This window comes from Lolium perenne, chromosome 5, assembly GCF_019359855.2.
Source record: "Lolium perenne isolate Kyuss_39 chromosome 5, Kyuss_2.0, whole genome shotgun sequence".
NCBI classification, from domain to species: Eukaryota; Viridiplantae; Streptophyta; class Magnoliopsida; order Poales; family Poaceae; genus Lolium; species Lolium perenne.
Window position 1 is genome coordinate 176,237,184 of NC_067248.2, and position 19,613 is coordinate 176,256,796.

Below are 19,613 nucleotides of genomic sequence, written 5' to 3' on the forward strand. Positions count from 1 at the left end.
GAACTTTGACATCTGTGGGCTTGGTTGTTAATGAAGCTGACAAATGTGTGTACTACCGCCATGGTGGGGGTGAGGGAGTTATCCTATGCTTGTATGTGGATGACATACTAATTTTTGGGACAAGTCTCAAAGTGATTGAGGAGGTAAAAACCTTCTTATCTCAGTGTTTTGAGATGAAAGATCTTGGAGAAGCTGATGTTATTTTGAACATCAAGTTATTGAGAGATGAGAATAATGGGATTACTCTTGTGCAATCTCATTATGTTGAGAAGGTGTTGAACAGAATTGGCTATGCTGATTGCAAATCTTCTCTCACACCTTATGATCCTAGTGTCTTGCTTCGAAAGAATGAAAAGGCAACTAGAGATCAATTGAGATACTCTCAAATCATTGGTTCACTCATGTATTTAGCTTGCGCTACGAGGCCTGATATCTCGTTTGCTGTGTGCAAACTTAGCCGGTTTGTGGCCAACCCGGGAGATGATCACTGGCATGCTCTTAAGAGAGTGATGCGCTATCTAAAGGGAACCATGAGTTACGGAATTCATTATACCGGGTATCCAAGAGGACTTGAAGGGTATAGTGATTCCAATTGGATTTCTGATGCTAAAATGAAAGCCACAAGTGGATATGTTTTCACTCTTGGTGGTGGCGCTGTTTCCTGGAAGTCTTGCAAGCAGACCATCTTAACGAGGTCAACTATGGAAGCAGAACTCACAACATTAGATACAGCTACTGTCGAAGCGGAATGGCTTCGTGAGCTCTTGATGGACTTGCCTATGGTTGAAAATCCAATACCGGCCATCCTCATGAACTGTGATAATCAAACTGTGATTGTCAAAGTGAAAAGTTCTAAGGATAATATGAAAAGTTCCAAACATATCAAGAGGAGACTGAAGTCTGTCAGAAAATTAAGAAACTCCTGAGTGATAGCATTGGATTATGTCCAAAGTGCTAAAAATCTGGCAGATCCTTTCACAAAAGGACTATCAAGAAATATGATAGACCTTGCATCGAGGGAGATGGGTTTGAGACCCACTTGAGTTGCCGAGGGGGTAACCCAACCTATGTAATCGGAAATTCCGTGAAGTAGGACCTGGGAAAACAAACCGGAGCAACTGAGTTGAGAGAAAATTTAATACTCCCACTCCGCTGCAGATGCAATTCTCTCATAGCTACTGTAAGGCAGATTGACAATGTCTTAATGTGTTCTGAGCGGCTCTTGATGAGCGAAGACGCCGTCCTACAGGGCGATCTTTTGAAGAACACACCTATATGAGTGACGCTACTGGTCATAGTGTGGGAGATTTGGGTGAATCTCTAGTAAGCTCATGAAAGGCCGAGGAGTATGACTTATAAGCTCCACCCGAGGGGAAGGCTAAGGTAGCCTAGTACCGTGCCGGTATTGAGCGAAACTTGCTACACAAAGACTGACAATTCAAGGCATAGTCCATTGTTCAGTTGTAGTCAAGCGTAGCACCTTGCCTAGGTGGAAGTTCAACTTAACAGTCTCCACTGAAGTGCAGGTATATTAAACAGTGAATGGAACTAATGTGTCATCTGATGTGCATATGAGATCTGGTGGGGGATTATTGAATGTAGATGGGCTGCAGCCCAATAAGGCAGCCCATGTGGTGTACAATTCCTGAAATCTCAAGGCCCATCACGTTGGCAGCTTGGGACAGCCTTGAGGGACAAAGTTTAGTCCCACATTGCTAGTTGGGAGAGAGTTGGAGTGGTATATAAGGGCTGCTGTTCTAGTCATTCCTAGTGAGTGAGAATAGAAGGAGCCCTCGCGCACTCCTCCTCCTCCGCCCGCCCGTCTCGGCACGGCACGTCACGACACGTCACGTCACGCACGCACGTCGCGTTTCGTGACTCGAGTTCGAGTTCGAGACACACTCAAGGAAGCCTAAATTTTTGCTTGGTGCACCAACTGTGTTGGGTACGTGTCGACCTGCATGTGCATGCTCGCCGCGTGTCCCTGGCTTCCTACGCGTGTCAACGCGGGCGGGTCGGCTTCCTCCCAGGCTATACAAGGAGACCGATCAGATCTGGAAAACAGTACTCTTAGATCTCTCTCGCGAAGTTCCTTTTGCTGTGCTACTCTCTAGTCTTCCCCATCCCGGCGACTGCGTGCACAGCCGTCCGGGAGAGCAGGCCTCCGAAACTCCGTCCGTTGAGATCCTGCACCGGGAGACGGGCGATAAGGTTTTTGGGGATCGTCTCGGCGCGACTGCTCGCTGCTGTTCGTGTTCATCTTCACCGGTTCAGCTGCTTCATCGACGACTTCGACTACACCATGGGCGACATCAACAACTCCCATGGTGGTGGTGCTGCTGGTGCGACCTTCCCGGTCGCTATGTACGTGCTTTTCCTCTCTTACCTTGCACGGCTACTTGTTCCATGTTCAGATCTGATGCATGTGCTTAGTCTGATGTGTGTGGTTAAGTATGCTTGTGCATCTGTAATGTTGCTTTCGGTAATTAAACTCACACGGAAATTGCCTAATAATCCAACATTAGCTGCAACGCTAAATTTGGTCCAAACTCCGAACTAAATTAATGTCCAAGCTGAAAGTTTCTGCATGCTGAACCCTCTGCTAACAACCTGTGGATTAACTGTCATGAGCCGAATTCGAAAAAAAAAAAAACTTGTTATAACCCATGTTCGGATCACCCAATAAAACCGGTCAGAATACTGTTCTCTCTCTACTAAGCTCACCGGTCAGAATACTGTTCTTTCTCTTGCTAAAAAATAGAGCTATTTTGGCTCACCCAAACCAAACGCGGTTCGTTCCCCGTTATATAAGCTCACCCCCACTCCCCTTCGCTTCACTCTCCATCTCACCTCAACTCCAATCACATCTCCATTCTGCCTCTTCGCTGCACAATTCGCTCTTGGCCTGCCTTGAAAAAATAGAGAAAAAAAATCTGTAGCAGCAAGAAAAAAACAGAGAGATGGAGGGCGTGATGACCGAGCTGAGCTACGTCAAAGAGCTGGTGAAGCAGCTCGACGTGTACCTGGGAGGCTGTCCCGACCTCTGCAAGGACCTGACTGCGCAGATCTCCACCGTCACCGAGAGGTCCATCGGCATGATCAGGTCCGGGCACTTCGACGTCCGGAAGCGATCTGCCGCCACCGCCGGCATCGACTCCCCGGCTTTCCCCTCGACGCCCAGCCCTCTCAGCGGCGTCTCCAACATGCATTTCAAGGCGAACAAGAAGAGGTGAGTACTTTGTGAGAACTTCCGAGCTTGTCACAGTTCATGAATCACTGGAGTTCTTTAATTTTTTTCGTCTAGATTATTAAGTAGCTCTCTTGTTCTTGGATTTGCAGAAAGATGATGGAGAAAGGGGATCATCGGGTTAGGGTGAGCTCGGCGAGAGGAGGAGCGGATGCCCCGGAGGACGATGGCTACAGCTGGAGGAAGTACGGGCAGAAGGAGATCCTTGGATCCCAGAACCGAAGGTTAGTTTCGGCACATTTCAGAGCATAAGTTTATCTTTTTCAGAGCCAAATCCGCACATGTTTTCGGAAGTAGCAACGAATCTTATCTTTCTGGATTTGGACACTGTGGTTGTTCTTTTCCTTCGGTGGGAGTTGCAGCCTTTCCGATGTTCCCAAATGTATGGCATACACTTGTCAGCTAAGAACAGGGTACAGAGTACACACATCTCTGTCCTCTGATTGGATATTGTTTTTCAAAACATGATAGCGTGATGCTACTTTGTGCTAATTTTTGTTATGACTTCACAAATCGTGAACTTCTAGTATGAACAATGGATTTTCTTTTCACAGTACAAGACTGTTCATGTCATGGTTTTTGATCGCCGTCCCTGACCTGAGCTGTGCAACATTGCAGGGCATACTACCGCTGCACGCACCAGAAAACCCAGGGATGCGCGGCAACGAAGCAGGTGCAGCGCGCCGACGAGGACGCGACGCTCTTCGACGTGACCTACCACGGCACCCACACGTGCGGCCACAAGACGGCGGCGGCAGCCAACGTACAGCCGGCGACGCCGAACCCGGACGCGAGCAGCCTTCTACAGAGCCTGAGCTCGAGCCTGACGGTGGACACCGAGGGGCTCACGCCCGGGCCTCAGCAAGATTGGAGCAGAACCACGCCCTTCAGTTTCTCGCCGGCGGTGAGCGGCCTTTTGACGCCGGAGAACTGTTTCGAACAAGGCGTGTCGCTCTCCTCGTCCCGGCTTGAACTCTCGCCGGCCACCTCAGGCTCGAGCTACATCCCCATGAACCCGTTCGAGGAGGAGGCGCAGTCTGAGCTGGTGTCTGCGCTCGTCGCCGCAATGAGCATGCCGCAGCCCGCCATGGAAGTGGAGGAGGCCGGTTTCTCCCTGGACGAACTAGAGTTGTTTGACGACTCGATCTTTGACGTTTCTATCTTCGACAATCTTCCTTGCCTGAGATAGTGACCAGGAGAGAACGCCAAAAGAAAACAAGAGAGAAAAAACCGCAGCAACCGTAGAGATTAGAGAGGCACCCACCAAAGGGTGTTTGCGCACAGGAGAGAAGAACATACACGCTCTTCCTGGATCAGCGCAGGTGTACTGTGTAATCGTTAGGACGAAGATATTAGTTTACCCTTTCTTCATGTTTTCTTTTTTCATTTCTTATGGACTCCAGATTCGTCCCGATTAGATATTGAGATGGTTTTCTCATCAGTTATGCTTGTAGAATTCAAGAACGTGAGAAGAGTAGTGTCTAAATTCCAAAACAATGATTTCATGAAAAAGGAAAGTAGGCAGCATATGGTACTAATTTGGAAATGAGTATTGAGTTGGAAAAGAACTAGCCGGTTTCCACTTGTTTTAAATGGTTTTAGTTTTGCACACCCACAATTGTTCCCAAAACACTCCCTAGTTAGAGCATCTCTAGCCGCGTCCCCCAAACCGTCCCCCAAACCGCGCCGGATTGAGCGTTTGGGGGACGTGTTTCGTTCGTGCCGCGTTTGGGGGACGTCGCTCCCCAGTCGCGTCCTCCAAACAAAATTTCGCAAATTTTAAACTTAACTAGATTCGATTAGATTCGTCCAAACTTACATAGATTCGAACGAAATTTGACTAATTTTAAAACTAAACCTAATCTAGAACCACTTGCGGCGGCCGGAGGCGTCGTAGTACTGCTGGAAGTTGTACATCTCGTCGGTGACGACCTCCTGCTTGACGCGCTCGTCGACGGGCTCGTCCTTCACCAAGCCGCTTGGTCCTGCCTCGCCGTCGTCGGTGAGGTCCACCAGCGGCTTGCCGGAGTCGCGGATGGACATGGCGATCGCCGCGTCCAGGTCGCCCCTCCAGGCGTCCTTGTCGTCCATGGACGCCAAGAACGCCGCCCGCAGCCCTGGGCAGTCGTCGGGGTCGTCGCTGCTGGCGATGAGCCGCTGCTGCCGCTCGTACTCCGCCAGCAGCGCCGCCTACGACGCTTCCTCCGGCTCCTCCTTCACCTCCGGCTTCGGGATGAGGAGGGCGCCGCCGCGCCTCCCTTGCTGCCGCCCGCTGCCGCTGCCGCCACGCCTCGTGTTGACGGGCGTCGCCGGCTCCTCCTTGACCTCCCGTTTGGGGACGGTGTAGGGCGCCGACCGGTACGACGAGGACGGCGTCGATCGCGCCGGTCCCGAGGAAGAAGAGTGCGAGGAGGACGAGTACGTCCTCCTCCTCGGCTGCCATTGAGGAGACGGCGGCGGCGACGACGGCATCTCCAGCCTTGGAGCGCCGTTGCGGAGGCCGCGGATGACGTTCTCGAGGGTGCGCCCCGGAACGCCCCAGAACAGGGCGCGGCCTTCCCTGTTCCAGCTGTTGGGGCCGCCGACGAGGTTGTCGGTGCTGTGCATCTCGATGTCGTACTTCGCCTGGAAGTACGTCGTCCACCAGGCGTCGTTGTCGTTGACCGCCCATGTCGGATCCAACCGCTCCTCGGCGGTGAGTTGAGCCCGACGGGCCTTGATGGCGTCCCTCCATTGGTCCGTCTTCGGCTTCGGCGGCGGCGGAACGCCAATGCCGTTCACGGCCATCTTCCAGCCGCCGCTGCTTGGCAGCCGCATGTCCGGCGGGACTGGATACCGGGCGTGGTACAGCGCCCACGCCTCCGCCACGGTGAGGCTGCCGCGGCCGAAGCCGTTCGCCGCGGCGATCTTGCGGGAGGACGAGCTCGACATTTTTTGAGCGGCGAGGAGAAGATCTGGGAGGGGGAGGCGGCGGCGACGAGAAGGATTATGATCGGCGAGAACTGCAGGGCGTCTTAAAACAGCGGCGGCAGCGGGTGGTTGCACACAATAACTCCGGCGCGGACGGCCATGCGGCCATGCACGACGAGACGCGTCCCTGCGTCGCCTGGGAAAACAGGGACGCCATTAACGTCGCTTGACCAAAGGTAGGCGACGGGGTTTTAGCCTTCCTGTGCCGCTGACGGGTCGGGCCCGCCACTCCCCGCCTCGCTTTTCGTTGTGTCCGGCGTCCCCGGTGCGTCCCCTGTGGGACGGGGACGGGCTCGGGGCGCCGGACACCGTATCGGGCCGCGCCGGACAAAAATGGGCTTTGGGGGACGCGACTGGAACGCATTTTCTGTCCGGCGCGCCCCAAATCCCTTTGGGGGACGGTTTGGGGGACGCGACTGGAGATGCTCTTAGTACACCACCACGAAGCAAGCGAATCCGCATTACACGTGTAGGAGGGAGTTCGTATAGGATCATGCATGCGGCAAAGCGAGGTCTAGCTAGAACACTCGGGGCGAGCAGCCAATCTAGGGTCCGCCAACCAGCGAGAAGAAACCATGTTCGAGGATCGGGCGAATCTCCGCCCCGTGGTACAGCAATAGAGGTAGGACGATGACGACGATCGACTTTGACGAGGGAGGGGGGATTCCTTGATGCTCTTAGGTGGCGGAGGAGGAAAGAGGGTTTTACGGCGGAGAGGTTTTGACGACGACGTCCCAAAACAGTAGGGGAGTAGGAAGATGATAAGAGGCAACGGGGGTATTCTCGATGTATACATGGGTGTTTCCATATATGTATTCATGCGGGGATGTGTACAGTTTGTAATGATGAATGAAACTATCGGGTATTTCCTAACCATTTATCCTCCTAGAACCTTATCTGAGATTCATCCTCGATGGAGAAACACCCATATGGAAAGAAGTGCTTCGTCGCCATAAGGCCAGCCAAGAAATGTGAATCGGTTTCCAATAAACTTGAGAAATTGCACTTGATCCAACATATTTCCTCCTCGGATGGTTTGCCAAACCCCATCTTCGCTCAGTAGCTTAGCTAGACATTTACCTAGAAGAGTCATGTTCTTAACCTCAAGATCATGAACACGCAGTCTTCCTTTATCTTTTGGGCGGCAAACAACACTCAATTTTGTAAGCCGATATTTCTTCTTCTCACTATCTTCCTTGCAAAAAGAATCTTGATCGAAAGTAATCTAATCTATGCAAAAAATCTTTGGTTAGCTGGATGAAAAATCATATACATTACCATATTTGTTAGTACTAAATTGATGAGAAACGAATCTTTAACCTAGAGATAGTAATTTTCCTTTTGAACTACTCCCGCGTCTCTTTAGTGTCTCTTCGACGTGTTTGCATTCAGTATTTGTAAGCCTCTGAAAATGAATCAGAATGCCTAGATAGCTAATTGAAAATTGACCCAGCGCAAATTCAAAAAGCTCGGCATATATGCTAGCATGCCTCACTGAAGCAGAACAATTCACATTTATGAAAAAATAATCTTCAGACCGGATAATTGCCTGAAGGATAACAAAATTAATTTTAGATGATTCCACCCGTTTCCATATCACGTTCCATTAACAGAATCATTTCATCGTCATATTAAATATAGATAGTCCATCATCAACTAAGTGAGGAACTACACCTTCGATTTGCCCATCAGCTTTTACGCGGTCAAGAATCATAGCAAGCATATCTGTCACAATTTTAAATAGCATGGAAGATAGTGGATCGCCTTGCCTTAAACCGTTTTTGTTCTAAAAGTATCTACCAACATCATTGTTAACTTTCATGGCTATACTTCCCGAGAAAACAAAGTTATGAACTATAGCGCGCCACTCATCCAAAAAGCCTTTCATTTAGAGTTTTTGCCTTTCATAGACTTCTCCAAATTCGATCTTTAGTATGATGACATTCATATTTCTACGATGTAACTCATGGAATGTTCATGCAAGGTTACAGCCCCGTTAAGGATATATCATCCTTGCATAAATGCCGGATGAGTAGAATGAACCACATGATCAATCACAGAATTAAACCTAATAGTGGCCACTTCTGTAGCAAACATTAAGGAATCAAATAGTTCTATGTTATTGAATCTTTTGTACTTAATTATCTTTGACAAAAGAATCACTGGTAGAAAAATGGCCTTCCGTCCAGCCCCATTAGTCGCCAAAATATAGGAACCGCGACTAATGGGGTCTTTAGTCGCGGTTCTGGTGGCGAACCGCGACTAATGGGGTCTTTAGTCGCGGTTCTGGTGGCGAACCGCGACTAAAGAGCTGGGCCCAGCGCGCTCGCTGGCCAGCTGGTGGACGGGATGGGCTTTAGTCGCGGTTGGCCTGGCCAACCGCGACTAAAGGTCCTCAGGCCTGGCCCGAAGGCCTTTAGTCGCGGTTGGCCAGGCCAACCGGGACTAAAGGCCCATCCCTATAAAAGGGCCTCAGCTCACAGCACTTAGCCATTTGGTGCCACTTCTCTTCACAAGCTTTACAAGGGGGTGTAGGTTTGCTTTTGGTTCCTCCTTATGCACACAAGGTGTTTGATAAAAATGCCCCAAGAGCATGAAACAAACATGATATGAAGTGTTAGAGCCACACTTGAGCTTCCTTATTTATTTTTTCCTCCTCGATCGCGGTTAGCAACTTGAACCTTTCATGCATGTGTCATTGATAAAATATGCATGTGTGTAGTTCATTGTTTAATTTATATTGTTTGTAGCTAGTTAGTTTAACAAATGCATGATGGTTAATTATATAATTTATATTATAATAATGCAGATGAATCGGCAATGGATGTACGGTAACCGACTCTCCGGCGAGTTCACTACGGGTTTGAAAGATTTCCTCGTAGTGGCTAATGCGAACAAGCAGGGGGGTTTTGTTATCTGTCCATGTGTTAACTGTAAGAATTGAAAGGGTTACTCTTCCTCAAGAGATGTTCACATGCACCTGCTTCGGCACGGTTTCATGCCAAGCTATAATTGTTGGACCAAGCATGTAGAAAGAGGGGTTATAATGGAAGAAGATGAAGAAGGGGATGATTTCATCGATGAAAGCTATCTTGCTCATTTCGGTGATACTTTCATGGAGGATGCTGAAGGTGAAGGGGAAGGTGAAGGGGAAGGTGAAGAAGAGGCACGTGATGAGCCCGTTGATGATCTTGGTCAGACCATTGCTGATGCAAAACGCTGCGAAACTGAAAAGGAGAGGGAGAATTTGGATCGCATGTTAGAGGATCACAGAAAGGCGCTGTACCCCGGATGCGATGATGGTCTGAAAAAGCTGGGCTGCACACTGGATTTGCTGAAATGGAAGGCACAGGCAGGTGTAGCTGACTCGGCATTTGAAAACTTGCTGAAAATGTTGAAGAATATGTTTCCAAAGAATAACGAGTTGCCCGCCAGTACATACGAAGCAAAGAAGGTTGTCTGCCCTCTAGGTTTAGAGGTTCTGAAGATACATGCATGCATCAACGACTGCATCCTCTACCGCGGTGAATACGAGAATTTGAATGAATGCCCGGTATGCACTGCATTGCGTTATAAGATCAGAGGCGATGACCCTGGTGACGATGTTGAGGGCCAGAAACCCAGGAAGAGGGTTCCCGCCAAGGTGATGTGGTATGCTCCTATAATACCACGGTTGAAACGTCTGTTCAGGAACAAAGAGCATGCCAAGTTGTTGCGATGGCACAAAGAGGACCGTAAGTCGGACGGGGAGTTGAGACACCCCGCAGATGGAACGCAATGGAGAAAGATCGATAGAGAGTTCAAAGATTTTGCAGCTGACGCAAGGAACATAAGATTTGGTCTAAGTACAGATGGCATGAATCCTTTTGGCGAGCAGAGCTCCAGCCATAGCACCTGGCCCGTGACTCTATGCATCTACAACCTTCCTCCTTGGTTGTGCATGAAGCGGAAGTTCATTATGATGCCAGTGCTCATCCAAGGTCCGAAGCAACCCGGCAACGACATCGATGTGTACCTAAGGCCATTAGTTGATGAACTTTTACAGCTGTGGGGTAGACCTGGTGTCCGTGTGTGGGATGAGCACAAAGAAGAGGAATTTGACCTACGAGCGTTGCTTTTCGTAACCATCAACGATTGGCCTGCTCTTAGTAACCTTTCGGGACTGTCAAATAAGGGATACAATGCATGCACGCACTGCTTACATGAGACTGAAAGTGTACATTTGCCAAATTGTAAGAAGAACGTGTACCTTGGGCATCGTCGATTTCTTCCGAAAATTCATCGAGTAAGAAAGAAAGGCAAGCATTACAACGGCAAGGCAGATCACCGGCCGAAGCCTGCGGAACGTACTGGTGCTGAGGTATTTGATATGGTCAAGGATTTGAAAGTCATCTTTGGAAAGGGTCCTGGCGGACAATCAGTTCCGAAGGGAGCTGACGGGCACGCAGCCATGTGGAAGAAGAAATCTATATTCTGGGAGCTAGAATATTGGAAAGTCCTAGAAGTCCGCTCTGCAATCGACGTGATGCACGTTACGAAGAATATTTGCGTGAACCTCCTAAGCTTCTTGGGTGTGTATGGGAAGACAAATGATACAAAGGAAGCACGGCAGGACCAGCAACGTTTGAAAGACCCTGATAACCGGCATCCAGAATGGTTTCAAGGTCGTGCCAGCTACGCTCTGACCAAAGAAGAGAAGGTCATCTTTTTTGAATGCCTCGAGCGGTATGAAGGTCCCGTACGGATTCTCGTCCAATATAAAGGGAATAATAAACATGGCGGAGAAAAAGTTCCAAAACCTGAAGTCTCACGATCGCCACGTGATTATGACGCAATTGCTTCCGATTGCTTTGAGGGGGCTCCTGCCGGAAAATGTTCGAGTAGCCATTGTGAAGCTATGTGCATTCCTCAATGCAATCTCTCAGAAGGTAATCAATCCAGAAGTTCTACCACGGTTACAGAACGATGTGGTCCAATGTCTTGTCAGTTTCGAGTTGGTGTTCCCGCCATCCTTCTTCAACATTATGACGCACCTCCTGGTTCACCTAGTCGAAGAGATTTCCATTCTCGGTCCTGTATTTCTACACAATATGTTCCCCTTCGAGAGGTTCATGGGAATATTAAAGAAATATGTTCGTAACCGTGCTAGGCCAGAAGGAAGCATCGCCAAGGGCTAGGGAAATGAGGAGGTAATTGAGTTTTGTGTTGACTTTGTTCCTGACCTTAAGCCGATTGGTCTTCCTCGATCGCGGCACGAGGGGAGACTAAGTGGAAAAGGCACGATCGGAAGGAAATCAACGATATGTATGGACGGACATTCTCTGACTGAAGCACACCACACTGTTCTGACCAATTCCAGCTTGGTGGCTCCGTACTTTGAGAAACACAAGAATATTTTACGCTCGGACAACCCGGGGAAGCCTGAATCCTGGATTAGGAAGGCCCACATGGAGACTTTCGGCAGTTGGTTGAGAAAACATTTAATGAATGACAATAAGGTTGTAGATCAGCTGTACATGTTGGCCAAGACACCATCTTCGACTATAACGACTTTCCAAGGGTACGAGATAAATGGGAATACATTTTACACGATCGCCCAAGATAAAAAGAGCACCAACCAAAACAGTGGTGTCCGCTTTGATGCAGCAACCGAGAATGGGCAAAAGGTCACATATTATGGTTACATAGAGGAGATATGGGAACTTGACTATGGACCCTCCTTTAAGGTCCCTTTGTTCCGGTGCAAATGGTTCAAGCTAACAGGAGGTGGGGTAAAGGTGGACCAGCAATACGGAATGACAATGGTGGATTTCAACAATCTTGGTTACCTTGACGAACCATTCGTCCTAGCGAAAGATGTCGCTCAGGTTTTCTATGTGAAGGACATAAGTAGCAAACCGAGGAAACGGAAAGATAAGAAAACGATCAGTACATCATGCGATGATCCAAAGCGCCACATTGTTCTTTCAGGGAAAAGAAACATCGTGGGAGTGGAGGACAAGACAGACATGTCAGAAGATTATAATATGTTTGGTGAAATTCCGCCCTTCAAAGTGAACACCGACCCAAGCATTAAGTTAAATGATGAGGATGCTCCATGGATACGGCCCAATCGTAAGCAAGCAGGGACACAAGGGAAGAAATGATGTGTAATAATTTATTGTACCAAACTTTGTTGAATGGATCATGTGAATTATATTATCCGTGATGTGTTCTCGTGTCCATTTTCGAATGATTCGATTGATTCGAGATAGCACTGATGATACATGAAATTTGGAGTGATTTAGTCATACTCCTGCCTAGGCATATAATATGCATACTCGTAGTCTTCATAGTCGCCGCCGTTGTACTGGTAGTCGTCGCCTTCCAAGTTGCCGCCGTCGTCGTCGCATTGCCGTCGCTGCCGTCGTCGGGCGGCGCTCGTGGCTCGAATCGAGGGTAGCGCGGCGGGGATATCGCCGGCCGTGATGTAGTCCATGACGCTCTGCGAGTCCGGCCGTACCACCATAGCCGACGGCCGGCCTCGTGGAAGTTTCCGGAGGAGGCAGACCGTCCTCCTCATACTGCGAGCGCCCTCTCACGCCGATTGATGAAGAAGGCATCCCAAGTATGCTGGTTATCGGGATGCCAGCGGGGATTCATCCGCTGCTCCGGCGTGAGGTCGAGGTAGTAGTGGTTCGTGATGGCCGCCCGGCGCGCAGTACCCTGAGGGACGGGAGGGACCGGCACGCCGCCGGCGCTTAGGCTCCAGCCGGCAGGGACGCGGTAGCCCGGTGGGCAAGGGTAGTTCGAGGCGCAAAGCTCCTCCACCTGCTGGTAGGTTAGAGTGGGTGCGGTGGAAGCCATGAGAGAGTGATGAGAGATTGTAGAGATGTGATAATGCTGGCCAAGCCGGGCTACCTATATGTAGTGACAAATGGCGGGAAAAATGGGAGCGGGAAGACAGGAGGCGGGAAGAAAGAGGCGGGAAGAAAGTGGCGGGAAGAAAGAGGCGGGAAGAAAGAGGCGGGAAGAAAGTGGCGGGAAGAATTTTTTGATATATTATTTTTCTGAATTTTTTGATATATTATTTGTATTTTTAAGAATTTGAATTGAATTAGTTTTATTTTTCTGAATTTTTTGATATATTATTTGTATTTTTAAGAATTTGAATTGAATTAGTTTTATTTTTCTGATTTTTTTGATATATTATTTGTATTTTTAAGATTTTGAATTGAATTAGTTTTATTTTTCTGATTTTTTTGATATATTATTTGTATTTTTAAGAATTTGAATTGAATTAGTTTTATTTTTTTGATTTTTTTGATATATTATTTATATTTTTAAGAATTTGAATTGAATTAGTTTTATTTTTCTGATTTTTTTGATATATTATTTGTATTTTTAAGAATTTGAATTGAATTAGTTTTATTTTTATGAATTTTTTGATATATTATTTGTATTTTTAAAATTTTGAATTGAATTAGTTTTATTTTTATTGATATATTTCTGAAAAAGAAAAGAAATTTGAAAAATAGCTTTAGTCGCGGTTGGCCTCACCAACCGCGACTAAAGGGCATTTTTCCGCGGGAAACTAAAACGCGGCGAAAATACCCTTTAGTCGCGGTTGGGGTCGCCAACCGCGACTAGCAGTACCTTTAGTCGCGGTTGGGGGCCCCACCCGCGACTAAAGGTCCCTCCCTATAAATACCTGCGCGCCGCGCCAGGCGGTTCACTTCGTCTTCATCCTCGCACGCGCGCAATCCTCCTCTTCGAATTCGTCGCCGTCAGGCTGCCGCCGCGCGCTCGACGTCTCGCCGCCGCGCCGCCCGTGACCGCCGCCGCCGCGCGCCCTCCTCTTCTCTCGTCGCCCGTAAGTCTCGCCGCGCCGCCGCCCTGCGTCCCAAAAACGATCCCGGCCGCGTCCGCTGCGATCGCGCCGCGCTCAGATACAGAAGCCGCCGCCGCACTCGTGACCGCCGGCGCGCCCGCACCGCCCGTGTGACCGCCGCCGCGCGCCCTACTTCAGTGCCACCGTGACCGCGCGCCGGCCGCGCACGCACCGCCGCCGCACCGGCCGTGACCGCCGCGCGCCCTTGACAGAGAGGGGAGAAAGAGAGGAGGGCGACGTCGTACAGATCGAGGCCGGGGGCCCATTTTTTTTTTGTTCTTCTTAATTAACAAAAAGAAGTGTATAACAAAAAAGAAGTGTATAAAATTAACAAAAAAAAACAATTTTTAAAATTTGCAAGTTTTAGAAAATATATATTGTTTAAGAGACATAATTTAATGCAATGTGTATAAAATGCAAGGACATACACATTATCCTTCATTTTAAGAGACATTCTCCCTCGACGCGCCTAAGGTATTCACATGAAGTTTTTCCATAAAAATGTAAGAATGTGAACAAAGAATACTCACGGTGCAAATTGGATGAACACAATGAGAGCATAAAACTAAAGACAAAGTAATTAACCAAACAACTTTCTGCAAATGAATGGAATATCATTATCTTGGTCTTTATGACAGATAGTAAAAAATAATCTCCATAATGATAACCGGAGGAAGTCACCTGTCGGGGCTTATTGGTATTCGAATACTATGAGGGTATTTAAGTGGCCAAAAATAAATATCATGATTTCAGCCAGGTTATCCTACCATGCCATGCATTAGATAAGAATATTACATGTGCATATGTAGGTATTAGTTCCTACCATGCCATGCCACCGGTCTCTCGGTCACGCGGGCACCGCCACCGCCCTTTCGCCACCGCCCTTTCGCCACCGCCACCGGTCTCTCGGTCACGCGGTCACTGCGTCCCCCCTCTCGCCTCCCTCGTCGCCCTCTCTCTTTATATGTAGAACAGATGTGATAATGCATATACACAATTAATTTGTTTTTACTACATGTTTTCAGATCGACATATGGCGGACGATAGAGCTGACCCGATTATGGACAACTATGATCCGGACGCTGAAGACCATATGTTCGGCATCATAAAAGGCGATATTCTATATGTGCCGACCGGACAAGAAGAAGATGATATCTCTTCTTATCTGAACCTTGACGGTGAAGATGAAGGGCGCCGTCAGCAAGATGATGCCGAAGAAACGTCGATAAACGACGATCTTCAATTGGAAGTACCAACCACCTCCGGCGCCGAGGTATATATATACATTGAGCCTCTGGTGATACAAACTAACTGATTTGAATAAATATGTGTGTACTAACGCGCGCGACTCTCTTTCTTATTTTAGCCCTCGGCCGGATCATCGAAACAATCGAGTACGTCGTCAAAGCGTGGCGCAACCAAGACGCTGAAACAAGGAGAAATATATACCATCGAGGTTGTCGACAGTGCAGCCGGCAAGCCGCTGGAGCCCGAGAAGAACGCCACCAAGTTTATCAACCAATGCGGAGCCGTTGTTAGAGACAACGTCTCGATCACCGTCCAGGAGTGGAATGAGCCAAAGAAGGCACGTCTTGGTTTCACTTTTGTCGAGAAGAGAACAAAAAAAGATTGCTTGCAAAAGCTTATGGAACATGTCGTCCTACCTCCGGAATACCACAAATTCGATGAGGAGAGTAACAAGATTGAGGAAAACAAGAAGAGGAGGAAGCTACTCAAACAGTTCGCTCTTCAAAAGATGGCCAATGCATTCCGGAAATTCAAGCAAAATCTAGCCCATGACTATGTCAACCAGAACAAGACTCCGGATTTCAAAGGACAATATGAGAAACTGAAACATGATTGGCCAGAATTTGTGAAGCAAAAGAAATCGGAGCAGTTCCTTCAACTATCGAAAAAAATAAGGAAAATGCGGCTAAGAAGGAGTACAATCATATTATGGGGCCAGGAGGGTATCGCCTTTGGGAGCCTAGGTGGGAGAAGATGGAGAACGAGCCGAGGGCGCGAGGAATCCGTCCAGTGCATCGAGGGATGGGACCCAAGGGCCAAAAGCTGGTGGTACGGGCATGGGGGATCGCTGAACCCAGAGACAGGGGAGTGTGTTTACCGGGGCAAAATAATTAAACCCACCGAAAAGCTTATTGAGGCAATGAGGGATGCTCAAGAGGGGAAGATCAAGTTCAACAGAGAGAACGACGCGCTGACAAAAGCCCTCGGGAATCCTGAACACGGAGGACGTGTACGAGGCATGGGGCCCATTCCGTGGAAAATAGGGTTCCCCCAGAACGATGACCCGTACGGTTACAGAAGCCGTAAGAGAAAGATGGATCGGGATGCAGATGTTGTGGCGCAGTTGGTATCGGAAATGGATGTGATGAAGAAAACCGTGAGTGTACTAGTAGCCGAAAGAGATGCAGCTCGGGCGCAGCATGAAGATCATCCAATGGATCTCGGAAGCCAGCAGCAGAGAAGAAGCAGCGTGGCTTCCACGGAGGCCCCACCGGCTGGTGCACCGACGATCGAAATTACTGCACGGGAGCCTCTGGTGGTCGAAATTACTGCACCGGAGCCTCCTCGCTACCCCGTGGACGATATAAAGGAGATGAAAGAATGTCATCTGTATTATCCTATCGGGAACATGTCCATGAAGGTAGCCATCGGCAGTGCTTTACCATGTTTACCTGGAGCACTCCACCACAACAACCCCATTCAAGATGGCTATGCTCGTGTCACGGTGGAGGACATAGTCCAAGGGTTTGAGGACCTGGACATTGACATTGCTACACCTGAAGGGGCGAGAAGACTTGGAGATGTCAAGCGCCACTTCATTCTATGGCAAAAGAAGTTTATCAAGTTTCCAGGCGAGGCGCCAACAAGTCCACCCCCCTACGGTGGTGGTGGTGGCGGTGGCGGTGGTGGTGGCGGTGGCGGTGGTGGTGGTGGTGCTTCACCTACACCTCCTTCACGTCAGCCGACGCCGCCCCCCAATTCACCTCCGGCACGTCAGCAGAATGAAGAAGCGGGAAATGCGAATAAGGAACATCCATGATGTTGGGTTCATTGACCCACAAATCGTTAATTCATATGTGTTAGAACACCACCCCGCCGACGTGGAGGATGACCTGTGGCGGTTTCTTAGAAAACAGGAACTCAAAAGTGATATTCTATTTCCTTACCATTTTGGGTGAGTGTTTCTGTCTTGAGCACATTCTCTTTTGTTTACTCCATGCATGGTATGTGGCTAATCGATGAGTTATGCATGACTGTGCATGTATCGTGTCCGCAGGTTCCACTGGATTCTGCTAGTAATTCAATTTCACACCTCCACAGTTCTCATCCACGACTCTCTGAATGTGGATCCGGCGCTTTGGGCCGACATGAGAAAAATGATGCAAAAGTAATTATTTTCATTCATTTGCGCTCTATATCGATCGGCCTATTTCGTTCATTTCCTAATATCAAGTAATAACTAATTAATAACTCTCTTGTTCATTTAATTTTCTTTGCCTCGTAGGGTTTGGAGACGGTTCGTAGATCAAAAGGTCGGTGAATTCAAAAAAGATCTACAATTTAAAAGGGCAGTGTCTGGGACTGGGGATATTCAGCCACCGGGGACCAATCTATGTGGATACTATGTTTGTGAGAGGATCCGGAGATACACCAATGAGCGGGACCAGCAGTGTGAGAACAACATCAAGAGGAATAACCTCCGGAAGACGCTTAGTCCAGAAGCTCGCTTCCGACCACTTCAAGAGGAACTAGCTGGATGGTTCGCGAGGGAAGTCATCGATCCTAAAGGAGAACACTATGTAGAGGACGTAGAACTTCATATGCACTAAATTATGGATGGAAACTTGTTCAAAATTGTATATGGTCATCCGATATTGAATATATATTGTATATTCCTCTTGAATTCTTTTTGGTTCTAATTTCAAATTTGTTTGAAATTGTACATTCATATGCATGTATGTAGTACCGTAGAATATGTGAAACTCCTTCAAAATTAAAACCCAAAAGAAATAAAACAATACAAATTAAAAAGAAACTAGATTTAGGGGGAGGGGGGGCTAAACCCTAAACCCTGCGGAGGCCTTTAGTCGCGGTTGGCCAGAAGAACCGCGACTAAAGGTCCTCCGCCCTGGCGCTCGCCTGCCGCCCACGTGGACGGGCCTTTAGTCGCGCCTAATTGGTCGCGGTTGCGCAACCACGACTAATGGCAGTTGCGAACCGCGACTAAAGGCCATTTTTCTACCAGTGAATGATTTTGCTGAAATTAAGGCCAAAAAGTTCAAGCTGTACCACATGGAGGGTACCAAAAAGATCTATTAAGTCTGTTTTGATTATCCCCTAGAAATTATGGTAGAACTCTACTAGAAAACCATCCGGACCTAACGCTTCATTGTGTTCCATCTGAAAAATCACCTTCTTAACTTCCTCCTTAAAGTAGGGATAGTTAGATTAGAATTTTCCTAATTGAAAACTTGAAGAATGTCATCGCTCCACGTTTCATCCATTGACAGAGTTTCATCCATTGACAGATTACTTTCCCCAGGATCCCTAGCAAACCTTTATAATAGTCTATAATATATGTTTTGATCTACTGGTATCCTTCAATCGTACCCACATCCTGATCCTGTACCAGAGTATGAATCAGTTTCTTGTTGTGTCTACCAATTTAGACACTATGAAAGTATCTCGTATTTGAATCTCCTTTTAAAATGAATTGAGCCTTCAACCGTTGGTACCACATGAGTTCCTCTTCGCGCAGTAGCCTGGCTAATTGCGCATTGGATTAAATTTTTTGTTCAATATCTTGCATCGTTAGCGGTCCCACCTTATCAATGGACATGATGTGTTTGCAGATCTCGCCAACAAACTCATGTGGTTTTGTGGACACGGTGCAAACGGGAAGGGATGTTTTCTTTGGCTACATTTCGTGGGTGTTTTTTTACCTCTAGGCTCGTCAATTCCTTAATATATATTTTTCAATAAAGGGAATATATTAATATCGAGAGATACCAATTACACCCACCCTGTGCAACAACACAATACCCAAATGGCATTACGGATACACAAAGCTAAAAAAAAGGAAAGAAAAAAAACTAAGAAACTAAAAGTCTCGCTACGGTATTTCAGCCCTAGCAGCGATAATGCCTCCATCACAAAGACAACACCTAAACTCCAAGCTCTCTAAAAGCGACGCCTCCAAGAAGGGAACTGTGCACAAGCGTCGTCGTCGTCCGATGGAAAGATGTTAGGTGTTCACCCTAAAGATAGTCACCACTCTCAAAACAATGCCTTTAACAAGATCATTGCCGGCACAACTAATTAAGGCCAGATCGTAGATTTTTACACTGAAAGATTAGACCCTGAACCTCACATGTGCTTCTGTCCCCACTTGCATACTGTTGGTGTGAAACCTAGAACACGGAGCAAGTCTCTCAACATCATATAAACTCAAACCTTCATTGGTAGTCCTCTAACCCGACTTTGATAAAGTGATCTATA

General features: G+C 47.9%; 1 protein-coding gene across 1 annotated transcript; it reads left to right on the forward strand.

Moving 5' to 3' along the window:
- Positions 1 to 2,825: 2,825 nt before the first annotated feature.
- On the forward strand, positions 2,826 to 4,688 carry LOC127346205 (uncharacterized). Its single transcript, XM_051372766.2, has 3 exons — positions 2,826 to 3,229; positions 3,340 to 3,471; positions 3,866 to 4,688. Exons 1-3 carry the CDS (start codon positions 2,961 to 2,963, stop codon positions 4,434 to 4,436), a joined length of 972 nt encoding a protein of 323 aa, XP_051228726.1. The 5' UTR covers positions 2,826 to 2,960; the 3' UTR covers positions 4,437 to 4,688.
- Positions 4,689 to 19,613: the final 14,925 nt, after the last annotated feature.

Bases quoted from the DNA above. Each gene is read 5' to 3' on its own strand.
- LOC127346205 (XM_051372766.2), top strand. From the start codon at position 2,961: ATGGAGGGCGTGATGACCGAGCTGAGCTACGTCAAAGAGCTGGTGAAG. The intron at 3,230-3,339 runs GTGAGTACTTTG...TTGGATTTGCAG, and splicing joins TTCAAGGCGAACAAGAAGAG to AAAGATGATGGAGAAAGGGG. The intron at 3,472-3,865 runs GTTAGTTTCGGC...GCAACATTGCAG, and splicing joins CTTGGATCCCAGAACCGAAG to GGCATACTACCGCTGCACGC.